General features: G+C 39.0%; 1 protein-coding gene across 7 annotated transcripts; it reads left to right on the forward strand.

The window, feature by feature from the left end:
* The first annotated feature begins 1,183 nt into the window (after nucleotides 1-1,183).
* Nucleotides 1,184-17,355, forward strand: LOC134627599 (protein polybromo-1-like). Of its 7 annotated transcripts, none has more exons than XM_063473833.1 (30): nucleotides 1,184-1,292; nucleotides 1,585-1,761; nucleotides 1,919-2,016; nucleotides 4,727-4,874; nucleotides 5,043-5,189; nucleotides 5,398-5,514; nucleotides 5,716-5,784; nucleotides 5,881-5,979; nucleotides 6,058-6,143; nucleotides 6,272-6,363; nucleotides 6,451-6,667; nucleotides 6,775-6,916; nucleotides 7,078-7,163; nucleotides 7,299-7,578; nucleotides 7,681-7,786; nucleotides 8,408-9,047; nucleotides 9,552-9,766; nucleotides 9,857-10,042; nucleotides 10,196-10,353; nucleotides 10,435-10,671; nucleotides 11,343-11,488; nucleotides 11,615-11,772; nucleotides 12,092-12,275; nucleotides 13,070-13,277; nucleotides 13,368-13,566; nucleotides 13,667-13,822; nucleotides 14,579-14,740; nucleotides 15,091-15,155; nucleotides 15,435-15,648; nucleotides 16,966-17,355. In XM_063473833.1, exons 2-30 carry the CDS (start codon nucleotides 1,618-1,620, stop codon nucleotides 17,127-17,129), a joined length of 4,923 nt encoding a protein of 1,640 aa, XP_063329903.1. In that variant the 5' UTR covers nucleotides 1,184-1,292; nucleotides 1,585-1,617; the 3' UTR covers nucleotides 17,130-17,355. The 7 variants fall into 7 exon arrangements, with proteins under 7 accessions (XP_063329903.1, XP_063329906.1, XP_063329904.1 ...); XM_063473836.1 differs by having other exon boundaries at nucleotides 14,579-14,707; XM_063473834.1 differs by having other exon boundaries at nucleotides 9,860-10,042.
* Nucleotides 17,356-17,500: the final 145 nt, after the last annotated feature.

The following is a 17,500-nucleotide window of genomic DNA, read 5'->3' on the forward strand; positions in this document are numbered from 1 at the left end:
GTTTCTTCTATGGATTTTCATTCTTCTTCTCACCAGAGGATACCTCCACCTATCAAGACTCTCCTCTGACGTTCTCTATTCTTCTGTATCAACACTCTCAAAGCAAACATTGGATTGCTCTTTCTTAGCATGAAGCATATCAGCAAGCATATATATATATGCTTGCTGATCATCACCTCTCTTCCTAACCTAGCTTTAACAACTCTTTCCCTTCTGTCTCCACAGTATGGCTCATCAGCTTGATCCCTCTGTAGTTGATGTCATATGTTTGTTAAAATACAGGGACAACATACAGGGTGGAGACTCTGCTCCATGGTTCTATCTCAGAATGCATTGTGTCCACTGCTTCTTGGGCTTAGGACTTCTGAGATATTAGTTCTCATTACCACTCCATGTTATGATGTTTGTACTCTGGTGATTCAGGTGACTTTGATTGGAGTGGAGGTGTCCTCTCCACATAAATCACCACATTGCCTGGTTTTGTTTCTGCGCATTTCTTTAATCTTCTTTAATCTTTTGGTTGCCAGGTTTCTTTGTGATGAAACACAACTGGGTGGGTTTGCAGTCTCTGACCCCCCCAAAAAAAAAGTCATGAAAAAGGTTCAACCTGAACAAATCTTTAGGTCAAAACACAAAGAAGTGGTGTGGTTACCATTGTTGCCTGACACCAAGAAAGTCCTGAGTTCAAATCCCTAACTGGCTGGGGCCTGTTTGTGTGGGTTGCTTCTGGGTACTCTGGCTTTCTCCCACGGTCCAAAGACATGAGTTAGGTTAATTTATGATTCTAAATTCTTCTGTCTGTCTCCCTGTGAAAGGCTGGTGACCTGTCCTGGGTGTACCCCTGCCTGGGTCGATTGTGATTTCTTATTCAATTTTTTTAATATAAATTCTGTGATTGTTTTAAATGTTATTTGTTTCCCATGAATGTGCTTCTTGTTATGTAATGCTTCCAGAAGCTCCACTATGAAAAACAACTTGATCCATGTGAACATTTTTTTTAGTATTTCAGTGTTGATTCATATAAATGTATGGCCTGTGATTTAAGTCGGCGTGAAATAGAAATCAGTCAATCAATGAATCATATTACTGTAAAAATGTTCGTTGAATATAGTACACGGTGCAGTATTACTCCTAGACTCTAGGGGTCAGCACTGCCTCAGTTGGCACTTTTGCCTCTGCCTTCCAAACACAACCTCAACATCCGGGCAGGAGTTTTCAAACAACACTGGCTAGCCGGTTAGCCGCTAAACATTTTTGCTCAGGGAATTACGGCTAACTTTTCTGAGATTTTGGTAAGACTTGTTTTTGAAATTTAAATTATTTGTTATTTTTCCCCCAGCTTGCGCGTATTTTATTGGGGGAGAACTTTATCGTTTTTAATTTACTCGTGTTGCAGTAGCATGCTAACTGCCGCTCGTTTGTTTGCTTTGTTTCATACATCCAAGCGACGCTAACGTTATCTGATTAAGTACTACTTTCCATTTTAGACTTTATAAATGAATAAAAAACCGACTGTCCTCTTTATACTAAGTTGATTGAAAATAAATTTACAGTGGCGTTATTATTTTTTCTCTGTTCTTGTAGCCGTGGGCTAGCCTGTTGTTTAACCAACCAGCGATGTCAGCGAGCTCCAAGCGGAGACGAGCTACTTCTCCCTCCAGCAGTGTGAGCGGAGGGGGAGACCTCGATGATGTCTCTTCCTCTACTCCTGGAAGTGGCAGAAAAAGAAAAAGAGTCTCCAATGTCCCTCCTGTGGATACGGTAAATGCGCCCTTGTGTGTGTGTGTGTGTGTGTGTGTGTGTGTGTGTGTGTATTTTACATGACATGACTTTAGCAAGGCCGATGTGATCTGTACGTGCCTTTGAAACCATAGTAAAAGTATATTGGAGTTTTAAAAGCTTTCCCCCCCCCTCTTAGATTGCTGTATGCCATGAATTGTTCAACACTATCAGAGACTACAAGGATGATCAAGGGAGGCAGCTTAGTGAAGTCTTCCAAAGGGTGCCAAAGAGGAGGTACTGTATCTGTTTGATATTACAATACTGAAGAGGAGTTAAGGTAGTCTCTGCAGAAAAGCTAAAGCTTACCTACATAGTAATGTTTAGAAGCTGCAAAAGACAAACACACAAAATGTGTACTGAATATATGGAATAATGGACGTTGCTATGAAAAAAGTATTTACCCCTTTGTTGTTTTATTCTTTTTAAATATCTGTCACAGTTACATTGTTTGATATTTAGTATTACATAAAGAAAGCCTGAGTAAATAAAAAAAATGAAGATTTCATTTATTATGGGGAAGAAGGTTAGAAAAAAATAACTGGTCACCCTTTGTTAAAACACGAATTTAACTTTGAATATTGTAAAAAAAAAATTAAAACCTGGTTGTGCCACCCTTGGCAGCAAGGGTTAGCTGCAAGCTGTGGGAAACGCAATCAAGTGTTTGCGATAATGGGCAGTGAGTCTTTCACATCACTTTTGATGAATTTTGGTCACACTGGAGGTTTTACTAGGATGAACGCCCTGTTCTCACTAGGATTTAAGTCTGGTCTTTGATTAGGCCACTCTAAAACTTTCATTTTGTTTTTGAATCACTGTCCTGTTTGAAAACCTAAGTGTGTTTGAGCTTGGATAGACATACTAAGGCTGCTCGATTATGGCAAAAATGATAATCACGATTATTTTCACTGAAATTGAGATCTCGATTATTTGACGATATTTATTTAACAATAACAATGTATTGAATAATGGCTTTAAAGATGTCAAAAAATAATATAAAATAGTGTGCAAATACTGATAACAGTGCAAATGTTTGCAATATAAAAAATAAATGAAAAATGTAAACATCTATGTTTAGTGAACTTCAAAATACTGCATAATACTGGTTGTTCACTGTATTAATTGAGCAGTGGTCTTTGGCGAGGAAAACGTTACAGCGTTTGTTATCTCCTTGTGTCTCTGGGAGCTGGTGGGATATTTAGTCGCGTTGTACAGGGTAGCGTGAATGGAAGTCTGTGAGGATGAAGCAGGTGTTGTCAAGAGTTTTTTTCTCTATGTTCCTTCATTGTTTGATCGTATGTCACTTTGTGAGCGGTCTTCAAATGATTGAATAAATTTGTAGTGTTGCTCTGTGGTGCAGCTATGACACCGTAGCAAAGTTTCCACACTATGTCTACTTGATCCACGTCTGACTCCGCGAACCCATAATGTTTCCACACCACTGAAGTCGTTTTACCTCTCTTTTCAACCAACGGCATTCTTTCTTCAGCAGCCATTATCCTCTCCTCTCCAAATAACTTCTGCTTAGCTTTCCTAGCTTTCCGAGCTTCCCTCGGGTCCTCTTAATTAACGCAGAGAGGTGCGCTCGATTTGCCACACGGAGCAGCGCGAGAGGAGGAGCTAATAATCGGCTCAGTCATTTTTAATGATCGTTGAAAGCCCAGATCGTAATCACGATTAAAATTCGATTAATTGAGCAGCCCTAAGACATACTCCAGGATTATTTGCTAGAGAGCAGAATTCATGGTTCTATCAATTACGATAAGTCATCCAGGTGCTGAAGCATCAAAACAGCTTTAGACCATCACACTACCACCACCATGTTTGACTGTTGGTATCATGTTCTTATGAAATGCTTTTAGTTTTTTAGTGAGATGTTATGAGATTCAAACCTTCCAAGAAGGTCAGTTGACAGAATATTTTCCCAAACGTCTCGGGGATTGTCAAGATGATTTTTGGTAAATGTGAGCCTTTATGTTCTTTTTATACAGCAATGGTTTCCACCTTGGAATTCTCCCATGGATGCCATTTTTGTAGTCTCTTTTTTATTGTTGAATCATGAACTCATCATGAACTTGTGACTTCCTGGATGAGTTGTTTCTCTAAGTAATTTTGGTAGGCCAGCAACTCCGGGGAAGGTTCAATGCTCTTCCAAGTTTTTGCCATTTGTGGATAATGACTCTCACTGTTGTTTGCTAGATTATCAAAACCTTAGAAATGCTTTTGTAGCTCTTTTCAGACTGATAGATGTCAGTGACTTTGCTTTTCATCTGTTTGTTTAGTTTGTGGCATGAAATGTTGCTTTTTGACATCTTTTAACATACTCACTTTGGTTCAATTTGATTGACTCCTTATGGAGAGAAATTTGCCTCAAAAGTGCCTACAATATGATCCACAAGCATAAACTAAGATTTACAAATGTGTACAATGATTTGTGTGTAACGTTTGTGAACTCACAAACGTGTTTTAATCCACACACAAATACAAAGCACTCTGACCACATGTAAAACAATTTTACACATTCATACATCCAAACCTGAATAAATACTGATCATTGTACTCATTGTGCACATTTGCAAGAATTAGTTATGCTTGTGGATTATTTGATTGGCATTTGCAACCCTTTTTGAGCCAAATTTCTCCCCATAATTTCTTGATTCACACACAGGGCCAGAGATGGGTTTGGACAGTTTTTTCCCCTTAATAAATGACATTTTCATGTAAAAACTGAATTTTGTATTTACTCTGATTATTATATATTTATTTTATGTTATTATGCCTATTTTTAAAATTAAATTGATGTGAAATGTGTTAATGTGACAAATATGCAGGAAAAAAAATGTTTTCACACTTTTGTAAAATGAATGAATAATGTATATTGAACATACTCAATAATGTTGGATAATGTGAAAGTGTTTCAATTAGCCGTGTTTTTTTTCTTTTTCAGGAATCAGCCTGATTATTATGAAGTGGTGTCCCAGCCAATTGATATGACGAAGATTCAGTATAAACTGAAGTCTGAGGATTATAATGATGTTGAGCAGCTTACTGCAGATTTTCAGCTCCTGTTCAACAATGCCAGATCATTCTACAAGGTAGGTTTTGGAGAATGACAGTGCTTTCTTTATTCCTACAGGTAGCCTCTAAGGTTATAATAAATACACTATTACTTCAGCTTCATTATATAAGCTTTTACTTAGGTGTGCATCTCCCAATGTAAACCTTATGTGATTGTTTATTTTGCCTCATGTTTAATGATTCAGAGGGACAGTGAGGAGTATCAAGCTGCATGCAAGCTTTGGGAAGTGTATTTTCAAACAAGGAATGAGTTTGTGCAACCTGGAGACGGAGATGAGGATGATGAAGATGGCGATGATATGGATAACCCAGGAATGGCAACTGAAGAGGAGGTAAGTCCTCATCTTGTGTAAGACTGAGTTGCCCTGTGTGTATGATTGCCAGTTATTAGCTCAATAATAACAAAGGGTTCATATTTCTTTATTGAATTTAAAAATAATTTAAAATATTAAAATCTGTTTGAGGATATTGCCTTTGTATTATGAATAAATAGCACCACTGTGTGGGGTCAGAACTTATTTATACATATTTGTCTTTTAGACTTCAGCTGGAAGTTTGAAGGAAGTGCTGGAGCAACTTTTGGAGGCTATAGTGTCACATGCTGATCCCTCAGGGCGTCTGGTCAGTGAACTGTTCCAGAAATTGCCTTCCAAAGTGGTAAGTTGCACTTGAAATTGATTAACTGTTCTTCACACAAAGCATAATAATATAAGACACGTTAAACAAAGCTTCACTTTGCTATTTTCTTACATATAGGTTTTTATTCAAGGCACTTTAGGAGTGTAAAGTCCAGTTGTTTTCCTGTGTTTGTGGTTTTGTGTACTCCAGTCCATTATAGAATTGTTCTTTCTTTTGTAGCATTACCCAGACTACTATGCCATTATAAAGGAGCCGATAGATCTGAGAACAATCGCTCAAAGAATACAGGTAGTCATTTTGCTTCTTGACCTTTAACCATTTGTTAATTTTACAGCTTCAGTGTGTTGCATTTCTAACCATCAAAATTTAATTTCATTTGCATAGATTGGATACTATAAAAATGTCAATGCTATGGCCAAGGATGTTGAACTGATGACCAAAAATGCTAAAACTTACAATGAGCCAGGATCTCAGGTTTTTAAGGTAAAAGTCCTTTTCTCAGTTTTCTTCTTTATGAGTTTTAATACTCTGAATATTAACAATTGCTCTTTTATTCTATAGGACGCCAACACCATAAAGAAAGTCTTCATCCAGCGTAAGACAGAGCTTGAGCACGCAGAACCTACTAAATCTAGTCTTCGTATCAGGTATTAAACAACAGTATAACATTGCTCTTAGTGTTGTCTTTTTGTCAAATCTGTTTGTTATGCCAACAGAAAAATCTCATACTTTTAAGATATATATGGTGAGTTTTGTATCTTGTGTTACTATTTAGAAATCGCAGGTCTGGCCAGGGAGATCGAATTTCTGGTGTCAGCGTAGCTCTACAGTATGGCTCTGAGAGTGAGGACGATCCTGTGCTCTCAGGTAATTCTTATCAGTTCATGTAGCAGACAAATTTACTTTGTGGCTGTGCAGAAAAAAAGTAACACTTTGTGTTGTCTATGTTTGCAGGTTCTGTATGCTATGATGAGGGAGAGTCAGAAGCTGAGAGTCAGAGTTCAAGTATGGAGATGAGCAACCCGATCTTCCAACTGTACGAAGCTGTGAGGGGTGCCAGAAATAACCAGGGCCAGATGTTCTCTGAACCCTTTCAGCAGCTGCCCTCTCGCAGGGAATACCCCGACTATTATCAGCAGATAAAACAACCCATTTCCCTCCAGCAAATCAGGCAAGAACCAGATATTCATACCATATGGTATTTAAAAGTGAACCCTTTTCCCACCAAATTAAATTTCTGGGGGAAGTTTAAAAAAGTTTTTTCTTTCTCCTTCTTAGGGCAAAGATGAAGAATGGCGAGTATGAAAGCGTGGAACAAATTGAGGCTGACCTCAATCTGATGTTTGAGAATGCAAAGCGCTACAACATGCCTAACTCAAGCATCTATAAACGGGCTTTCAGGCTTCAGCAGATCATGCAGGTAACGACTTGTCAATCATTCTGTCAGGTTGTGCTTAAAACAGTTTTACCTGTACATTTAGAGGTCAGACAGCACATTATAAAAGCACAATATTTGAAGCAGACTGTAGATAATGGATAATAATAGGCAAGGCAATGTACCCATCTGCCTGTTCTGTGTAGGCAAAAAAGAGGGAACTTCTAAGGAGAGATGACGAAGATGGGGACAGCATTCTGTCTTCTGATGCAGGGAGCGTTAAGAGAAAAAGGTATTACTATTTCTATTGATACTAATGCCTTTGAAATATAAAGCATTAAAATTGCAAAAATTGTTTATAATTTTTTTATGTTTTCTCAATGCCTCAGTGTTGTCATGCTTTTATCTATTTTTAATTTTTGTGCAGCCACAAAAAAAACGTGAAAAAGAACCGAATGAAAGCCTTCTATGCTGCCGTGACAGAGGCCAGGGAGGCAGGCACAAATCGACGTCTGTGTGATCTCTTTATGGTTAAACCATCCAAGAAGGATTACCCTGACTACTATAACGTCATCCTTGAACCGATGGACCTGAAAACAATTGAACATAACATTCGCAATGAACGCTATACCACAGAGGAAGCTCTGATGGAAGACATGAAGCTAATGTTCCGCAATGCCCGGCATTACAATGAAGAGGGATCTCAGGTTGGGACTTTGACTCCTTCTGTGATAAAACTTTAATTTTTCTTATAGCCAAATTTATAACAATTTTAAGTCTTCTGACTCCCCAATTTCTGGTTTATGTAGGTATATAATGATGCTGACATTTTGGAAAAGATACTGAAAGATAAGCGCAAGGAGTTGGGTCCTCCACCTGAGGAGGAGGATGTGGGATCTCCCAAACTGAAACTAAGTAAGTGGGAATGCTTGTGCATGTTTTCTTTCCTTCATTAGGTTGGTTGAAAATACTTCTGCACTTGTAAAATATTACCATGTAATAACACTGAGGTCTGTGTATCCTTGACCCATTTTTCACTAATTGGTTAGTCTTTCATTTTTAAAAATTCATTCATTCATTTGTGGAACTTCTTTGCACTTTTTTGGGGGGGAGGGGGTAACCTACTATATAGTTGTTCCTCTTAAATTATTATCAGCCAAAACGCTGCCTGTCTCACTTCAACATGTACACTTTAAACAGCAACTGGAAATCAGGGCTGGCTGGAAAGCTACATGGCTTAGTGGTTGGACTTGTACAGTATGTGAACAAATGCCATTAGTAATGAGTTGTTTCATTTCCCAGCCAGTCGGACTGTAGCTGCATATTATTCTCCTGCTTCTTGTCTGTATCTGCTGTGACTATCTAATAACGCAAAAATGTTCAAAAATCAACTTAAAAAAAAAGAACAAGAAAGAAATTTTTAAGTATTTCGGACAGTTTGAGCTGTATTGCTCTTTTGTTTTCTGGCTCTTTCTAACTTCTGTTTCAATTTTGTTTTTAAGCTTATTAAAACTAACATACATTTTTTATGATAAGGAAAGAGTGGTGTTTCTCCAAAGAAGTCCAAATACCTCACCCCTCTTCAGCAGAGGTTAAATGAGCTGTATGATGCTGTGCGAAACTTCACTGACCGCCGAGGTCGGCGCCTAAGCACAATCTTCCTCCGTCTACCCTCTCGTGCCGAGTTGCCTGACTACTACGCTACAATCAAGAGACCGATCGACATGGAACGTGTGCGAAGCCACATGGCTGCAGGCCGTTACCAAGATGTCGACGCCCTGGTGGAGGACTTTGCTTTGATGTTCAATAATGCCTGCATATACAACGAGCCTGAGTCTCTGATTTATCGGGATGCTTTAGTGTTGCACCGAGTGTTGTTGGAGACACGGAAACAGCAAGAGGGAGGGGAGGAGTTTGGTCCTCCAGCTGTGGGTCCTCTGGTGCGAGAACTGATCAGGAACCTGTTTGTATCCGTGATGGGTCACCAGGATGAAGAGGGTCGTTGCTATAGTGACTCACTGGCGGAGATTCCTGCTGTGGATCCAGCTGCCCCTGAAAAGCCACCGCTTAATTTTGATGTCATCAGAATGAATGTGGAGCGCGGTCGCTACAGGAGACTCGATGTCTTCCAGGAACACATGTTTGAAGTGCTAGAGAAGGCAAGAAGGTTACACAGGTATGGAAACTTATTATAAAATAAGCTTGGTGCATTAAAAAAAATTTTTTTCTTTAATTGTTTATCCATTAAAGTAAAGTGCATTTGCTTTGAGCGGTTCACCAAGGCTTCAAAAACCAGAGAAATGGCAAATGAAAATGGGTGTTCACAACATAAATAAATGTCTGACAATGCTAAGTGGTTAGATCATTTTTACCTTGAAACATTGCCCATTTTATATTTTCCATTTTGTAAGGATCAAACATTTTGTTTGTGTGCTGCTCTTCAGGAGAAATTGGTGACATGGTGCATATACCGGTACATATTTACTTTGAAACTGAAATTTAAAAAAATTTATATGCATTAAGTGTAATCAATTTTATTGTAAGCAAATCAATGTTTATTGTTAAATATGTGGCTCTTCCTAATAAATAAGTCCTGTTTTTACTTGCTTTGCTACACTAGGTGATACAACTCAAATGTTTGCCAGTGTTTTCTTATGATGAATGTTTTTCACGTTGGCAGGACTGACTCTGAGATATTTGAGGATGCAGTCGAGCTACAACAGTTTTTCATCAAAATCAGGGATGAGCTGTGCAAGAATGGCGAGATTTTACTGTCCGTTGCACTCAACTACACGTTAAAACACCTCCACAGTGACGTAGACCAGGAAAAGAGGGAGAAAATTCCCAAAGAGATTGAAGAGGACAAACAAAAGAAGGATGAGGATGAAAACCAAGGTGTGTAAACTTATAGAAGACATGCAGGAGGTGTGAAGAATATTAAATGTGGTTGTGGCATTGAAATCATGACATGTTTCTCACCTTAAGAAGATGAGAAGCCCGAGGACCTGGCGGGAGAGGCGTGGCAGTCAAAGCCAGAGCATGTGTACAGTCAAGACTGCAGATTTGAAAACAGTACCTACCACGTGGGGGACTTCGTCTATGTGGAGCCGTCAGAACCAAACCTCCAGCCCCACATTGTCTGTATAGAACGTCTTTGGGAGGATGAAGCAGGTAGCCTAACTTGAAAATTATAGGAAGAATTATAGAATTATATCATGATTTTAAATATTTCTGTTTCTGCAAGTTAGCTGATTCAACATCTTGATTTTGTTTCCATTTAGTCAGTATATTTTGCTAAAAACAGATTGTGTTTTATATATGCAGGTGAGAAGTGGCTCTATGGCTGCTGGTTCTACAGACCCAGTGAAACCTTTCACTTGGCCACACGCAAGTTTCTGGAAAAAGAAGTCTTCAAGAGTGACTACTACAACAAAGTGTCCATCAGTAAGGTTTTGGGCAAATGTGTGGTCATTTTTGTGAAGGTGAGAAAGTGAACCACATGTTGAAAATGGTTTAATTTAAGCCGCCAAAAGTCCATTGTCTAATTACGAATCTTTCTGTAGGATTATTTCAAAATGCAACCTGAGGGCTTCAGACCTGAGGACGTTTATGTATGTGAATCCCGCTACACTGCCAGGAACAAGTTTTTCAAAAAGATCAAGATTTGGGCCATGCCAGAGAGTTCTGTTAAATTAGTCCCTCGGGAGGCGCCTCTTCCTGTTGTTCGTGTAGCCTCAATGTTTGTGAAGCCTGACCAGGAAAAACCGGTGGCATATACAGTCAATGGCTTTGTAGACAAGGTAAGGTGAGATTGTATATTCTAGGCTTCGAACATATATAATGTTGCTTTTAGAAGAATGAATATATATATATATATATATATATATATATATATATATATATATATATATATATATATATATATATATACACACACACCGTGGTTCAGGGAAGCTCATCTTGTAACCGGAAGGTTGCCGGTTCGATCCCCAGCTCAGTCTGTCTTGGTCGTTGTGTCCTTGGGCAAGACACTTCACCTACCACCTACTGGTGATGGCCAGAGTGGCCGATGGCGCAATGTGGCAGCCTCGCTTCTGTCAGTCTGCCCCAGGGCAGCTGTGGCTACAACTGTAGCTTCCCTCCATCAGTGTGTGAATGTGAGAGTGAATGAATAGTGGAATTGTTAAGTGCTTTGAGGGTCTCGAAAAGCGCTATATAAATGCAATCCGTTATTGTTGTTGCTATTATTATTATTATTATAGAGATATAGCTATATCTATAGATATATATAGATATAAAAACTTACTCCTCGGAGGAAGCCAGCCCAGCTAGGTTCACTACTCCAAAAAAACGAAACAGTTGGCATTAATTGAAAAGCATTAACTCATAAACTATTAGCACACTGATAAGGAGCCTGTTGATTGTTTTTCCATATAATAAACACCTGAATCCTCTGTCTGTATTCATTTAGGAGAGAGAGGATGTCCCTACGGAGATGAGCGGAGCTGAGCCCGGCTGCCAGTACTATGAACAGTTATGCTACAAAAACATGTGGTTTAAAGTGGGAGACTGTGTTTACATTCAGTCTCATGGATTATCAAAACCTAGGGTTGCCAGGTTGGTTGACATATATTATGCTACATAGACACTTTTTGAAATAGGGCCTGATGTGTTGATTGGTGGTGTTTAGATAAGATGGAGTTATTAGCTGTTGGTAACATGACTTCCTGTGCTGGGCTATAGGATAGAGAAGCTGTGGCAACAGAATGGAACTACGTTCTTCTTCGGACCCATCTTCATTCACCCTGAGGAAACGGAGCACGAGCCCACGAAGATGTTTTACAAGAGGGAGGTGTTTCTGAGTCATTTGGAGGAGACCCTGCCCATGACTTGTGTCATAGGTATGATTTTGAAAACTTCCCAAAGATTTCTTGAGTAAGCTCATTCACTCCTCGTGTAATGCATTTAAATGAATTGTGCACTAAAGAAAAAAATAATTTTGTTTTTCTAGCAGAAAACAAATTGGTTAATTGGCAACCTCATAGACTTGAGAAATAGTCTTAGATAAGACAGACAAAAGTGCATTTCCCAGAAGGCCATTTCATGTATTAATTTTTAAATGAACATTAAAGCTGTAATTTTCTACATTTGAGTCACCTCAGAACAAGTTTTTCATCAGCAGTCTTTTCTAATCTTTTATTCTGCCTGTCTGCTCTCCAGGCAAATGTGTAGTGTCTTCCTTTAAGGACTACCTATCATGCAGACCCACCGAGTTTTCAGAAGACGATGTACTACTGTGTGAGAGCCGTTACATCGAGAGTGAGAAGATGATGAAAAAGTTCAAGGGTCTGAAACGCTTCTCCTACTCTTCCAAAGTGGTCGAGGATGAGATCTACTACTTCAGGTCTGTTGGTTAAACAGAGCACTTATTAGGATCATAGATGGTATAAAGGATGGATGTAGGCAGTAAGTAAGATGGATGTGCCAATAAGTTAATAAAGCCTTCAGCTGACCACTTAGTTTTGGCATCCTGGATTCAGATTTACTAAGACATTGTGCCAGCGAAAACTGGATTTTGGCGGATTAAAAAAAAAAAAAAAAAAAAGTAAAAGTACTATGGGTATGTACATGTACAAGGTGTAAAATATGGAGGAGAATATTTTAAATCCAGCGAGTAAAGTGATTTACTAATGTTTGCATAATGTAGTTTACTGCTAATTATGCTCATATTTAATGCCAGAGGTAAACAAATCTAATTTTTTGTGCTTGATATTGAAATGAACTGACTACACCTGTATTTAGAATACAGTCCAACCTTTTGGATCAACCTTAACACTAACCAAACCTCTGAGCGCTGTGTGGGGATTGAACTCACTCTATTTTGCCCCATTCAGTAAAGCTGTTCCTGTAAAACTAGAACTGATGAGTGAGGGGCGGATCTGATCTGATTGGCTGATTCTCGTTTCTGACATGAATAACGATCATAATGGACTTTATGTTTTACTCAGGGTGACCTGAAACTGCACTGGTGAAGTTGCCCCCTGCTGGGAATTGAGTAGAACGTTAGCTTTGAGGCACATGGGCTTCACTTTTCAGACCTGGAAGCCACAGCCATCTTTTATGCTCTCTATGATTCTAATTTAAATTTAACGATTAGCACTGAGGTGCTATGATGTCTGCTTATTTTATTCCATGTAGAAAATTAATAGTGCCACAGAAGGAAGCATCACCAATTTTGGACAAGAAGATAGATGAGCTTGAGGTTAAACTGGCAGATATGGAGGATGCAGATGATGACATGGAAGACATGGATGAGGATGAGGAAGCTCCAGAGACACCTTCTTTGCCTCAGATGCAAACTCCACTTACAAACGACATGGACGTCATGCCATACACACCCTCGCAGGTCTAATTTTTTTAAACCATCTGTCCCTTGTTTGAAAATGTTTTTTTTTTTTTTTTTTATATAAACTTGTGTCTTTGCTTTTCCATTTAGACCACTCCTAAGGTTAAAGGCTTGTCAAAGAAGGAAGGGGCCAAGAGAAAGATCAACATGAGTGGTTATATCCTCTTCAGCAGTGAAATGAGAGCAGTGATAAAAGCTCGTCACCCAGACTTTTCCTTCGGGGAGCTGAGTCGACTGGTAGGCACCGAGTGGAGGAACCTCGAAGCTTCCAAGAAGGCAGAGTATGAAGGTCAGATAAAATAATTAAATGAATACAAATATTAATCTATTTGAACTTGTGCTAGCAAACCCAAAAATAAATAAGTAAATCACATCTTTGGATGTTTCAGAGCGTGCAGCCAAAATAGTGGAACAGCAAGAGCGTGAGAGGCCACCTCAGAAGCAAGCTTCCCCAAGAGCAGGTACCCCTGTAGGGGCACTGATGGGGGTGGTGCCTTCGCCTAGCACTATGGGAATGATAAACCAGACCATGACACCTGTGTCAGGTAACCCCTCTCAGAGACAGCACGAGTGTTTGACAGCAGGAAAAATGAGGCTGGACTGAATTAAAGACAGTAATCCTGTAATTTTCTAACACTTGAAAAGAAGTTTATCTCAAAACGATGTTGTTATTGCAGTTTTTCCTCTTTATTTGCTGCTATTTGTTTGTAGTTTTGTCATCAACCTTCATATTTTATATTGCATGACATGAATTGCATGAATATTATTTTTTAACTATGAATGCCTTTTGTTAATATTTCATTTCCCATTCATGCTTGTTTTGCTAACATTCTCAAACCCATATGTATTGTCTGCCCCTTTCACACGAAACCTTCAATATCAACCATCAACTGTGTCTATTTATCTTTGCCGATGACCATGTGGGGCTGGAGGCCAACGTTTCTTTTTTTGGAAATGTAATCAGTGCAAGAATGAGCTGACTAGATTTTAGTGGTCTAAGGTCACTGTGATCTTATCTCAGAAATTCCCATGCTAACAACAACATTTCACACAGCGGTGGAATTTTATCTCCCATACAGTCATCTTTGCTGTTCAGAGCTCACAAATGGGGAAAAAATGTAGTTGCATGAATGGTAGAAAGTTTGTAGACATGCGAAAACTTTTAAATTAACAGCACTTGTGGTTTAAGGTACTTGTGTGAAAGGGGCCACTGTGTGCAGTAGTAGTGCATGTTATTTTGGTGTCAGCTGCATGTCACTTATGCATGGATATGTTGTCCTCTCCTCACACTTTTCCCAAAGGCATGATGGGAGCTTACGGTCCACCTTACATGCCAATGCAGGGCCCCCATGAGGGTTTGCTGAGTGTGGCCCCAATGCCACCTCACCCTACAGGGGGTCCTCACCTGCCTCCTCACCATCTCCAGCAAGGTATGCCCGGGTACCCTGGCATGCCTCATCAGGGTAAGGGCCACTGTCCTAGCCGCACCTGCTCAGTCACATCCAGTCGTGTCTCTCCTGCTGGAGGGGGTTTACCTGGTCCACAGGCTGCAAAGCCTGATCTACACACTGAGCAGTCAAAGCAGTCTCTTCTAAAGTGCTCTCACATTTCACACTTAAAATATACAAACAAATATATGAAATTCACACATGGAATGCATGCAAAACTGATACCAAACCACTAACGTTCAACTGGTAGTTAAAAAAACTAACATTTCCATGAGTCATTATAAAGCTTAACATAAAGTGAACAAAAACAAGACTTTACCACAGTTACAAAATGCACACAAGCTAAATATTATCATTTACAACAGGGATGATGGGCACTGGTATGAATGGCATGGCGGGAAGTCCTGCACAAGGAAACTTTATTCAGCAGGTGAGCCTGAGTGCAGAAAACCCTGGCTGTATAGGTGTTATTTCATATTTCTATATAGTTTATATTGGTCTTTTTAACTGTACAAGAAAATGTGGATTTTGTTTTGTTTCCTGCATAATCAGACATCACCTGCTTCAGTTTTACTAGCAAGTGTATATACAGGCCTATTTTTTGCAAATAATGATAATCATAATGATAATTTAATTTATGCTGCTTTGCAATTCAGAATTCTATGTATCATCTACATGCTAACAAAATGTTGTCATTGTGTGATCTTAGCCTGGGATGTTTAGCCCAGGACAGCATGCTCCTCCACCCTACCCTGGACAAGGACAGTTAGGCCAACCCTCACATTTGCAGCCCACCACTCCCATGTTTGTGGCTCCACCACCAAAGACTCAGAGAGTGCTTCACTCAGAGGCCTACCTGAAGTACATAGAGGGCTTAAATTCAGACTCCAGCACTGTTAGCAAGTGGGACCAAGCACTCAAAGGTAGGTTCTTTGTTTTTTTATTTCTAGAAAAATCTTCATCACTGCTTTTTTTTTTCAGTTGCTTTGTCTTTTTTTTTTTTTTTTTTTTAACATTTTTGTATTTTTAAGCTCTGAAGAGTTATTGCAAGAACTGTAAAGACTGTATTTTGCTCTGAAGTTTTTTTTCTTATGTTAAAATTATGTCTAAGTCATTGTCACAAAAATTAAAGCAACATAATTAACACTGTAAGAGGTTGGAAAACTGAGAGGACCAGATTCCTGTAACACAAAGCAGGATTTCGGCTTGTCTGAGAAACTTGAGGGTTGACACTGGATTTTCGGTGCAACGAAGGTGGATCACCTCCTACCGGGGTAGAGCGCCATGGTAACTTAGGTTAGGTTCCTGATTAGAGGTCAACATGTATAAAATCAGGAGGGGAGAGAGAATGGGGAAAGACACGCAGCAAAAACAATATTTTAAATGAAAAGTTCAATTATAATTATCAGATTCAGTCATGTCTTAATGAGAAGAGTTGTGATTATAAGTATGGTAACTTCTTTCAGTTCTACCTTGCTGCCAGCTTTCCTTCATATGGGTTCAAATGGGCAACATTTTATTAACGGAGCAGTTTTTTTTTCCTGTCTTATTGACCAACGCTCTTAAATGTCACACTTTCATTGTCACACTTTCATTTTCATATTTTTACTATAGTATAACTTTTATAAAGTTCTTTCAACCAAGAAAAAAAATCAGCTACTCTCCAGTGCTATTTACTGATAAGTGCTATTTCTGCTTATCAGTAATTGTAAATGATTACATGCTACCAGTATCAACCCTTTCATGTGTACATTTAGGGGAAATAGCTAAGTGATAGCTTCTGATGCACTGTAGATGATGAAATCCACAAATCCTTTTTTTTTTTTTTTACATTTTACATTGACAATATTATGAATTGTTCCACCTTTCAAAGCTTTGACCTCTCTGGGGAGCTTATTTTAGAGCCAGTCATGTTGCTGACCTCCTTCCAATCAGCCTAATTAGCTCTGTGGCACTCAAGCAGGAGCTTTTTAGAGCATTACAGAATTTTCACAGCTTTTTTCTCTCTCCACTTTTTCCCCCCATATGTGATGCTGGCCTTACATGATAGGAATATATTTCTAAAATGTTGACTGTGTTGCCTTAATTTTTGCATTAAGCCCAAATTGTAATTTCCCAGCATGTTTACCAGTTTGAGTGTGTGCATATCTTTGTTTTTGTTTGCTTTCAAAGGCAATAGTGAACATTATTTGCCTTTTGAATAATCACACTTAAGGAAAAATGTGTGTTTCCATTAACAGCGCAAAGGCGAGATTCTCACCTGACCAAAGAACAAGAGAGTCGGCTGCCAGCTCACTGGCTGAAGAGCAAAGGAGCCCACACCACCATGGTGGATGCACTGTGGCGTCTGCGTGACCTGATGTTAAGAGACTCTCTGAACATCTGTCAGGCTCACAACTTGTAACCTGTTGGACTTACAAACCACTCTGCTCAGTCACTGCTCTTATCCTCAAGTCACGGAGTTTAGCTTGTAGACCCTAGAAGCAATATTTTATAGTGAATCATGAGCAATTTTATATTTATTAGCTAACAGTTAATTGTGTGCTGCATTTCATTTTTTATACCATTTGGATGAATAGTTCTGCTAAACCTGTGATTTTTGGCTTATTGGTGCAAATAAATTTGTCAATACCCCAATTAGACTGTGTCCTCTTTTTGTTGTTGATGATGGGTTTTTTTTTTTATGTGATTATCCTCATAACGTGTTTGTGTTTTACTCCTTTGTGCTTCACAAGCCTCTCGATCCTGAATGATAATATTTGAGATCGTGGAAGT

Source organism: Pelmatolapia mariae, linkage group LG5 (assembly GCF_036321145.2).
Source record: "Pelmatolapia mariae isolate MD_Pm_ZW linkage group LG5, Pm_UMD_F_2, whole genome shotgun sequence".
Lineage (NCBI taxonomy): Eukaryota > Metazoa > Chordata > Actinopteri > Cichliformes > Cichlidae > Pelmatolapia > Pelmatolapia mariae.

Coding starts and splice junctions, on each gene's coding strand:
- LOC134627599 (XM_063473833.1), top strand. CDS start 1,618: ATGTCAGCGAGCTCCAAGCGGAGACGAGCTACTTCTCCCTCCAGCAGT. Junction 6,364..6,450: donor GGACGATCCTGTGCTCTCAG/GTAATTCTTATC, acceptor CTATGTTTGCAG/GTTCTGTATGCTATGATGAG. Junction 14,741..15,090: donor CCCTGGCATGCCTCATCAGG/GTAAGGGCCACT, acceptor CATTTACAACAG/GGATGATGGGCACTGGTATG.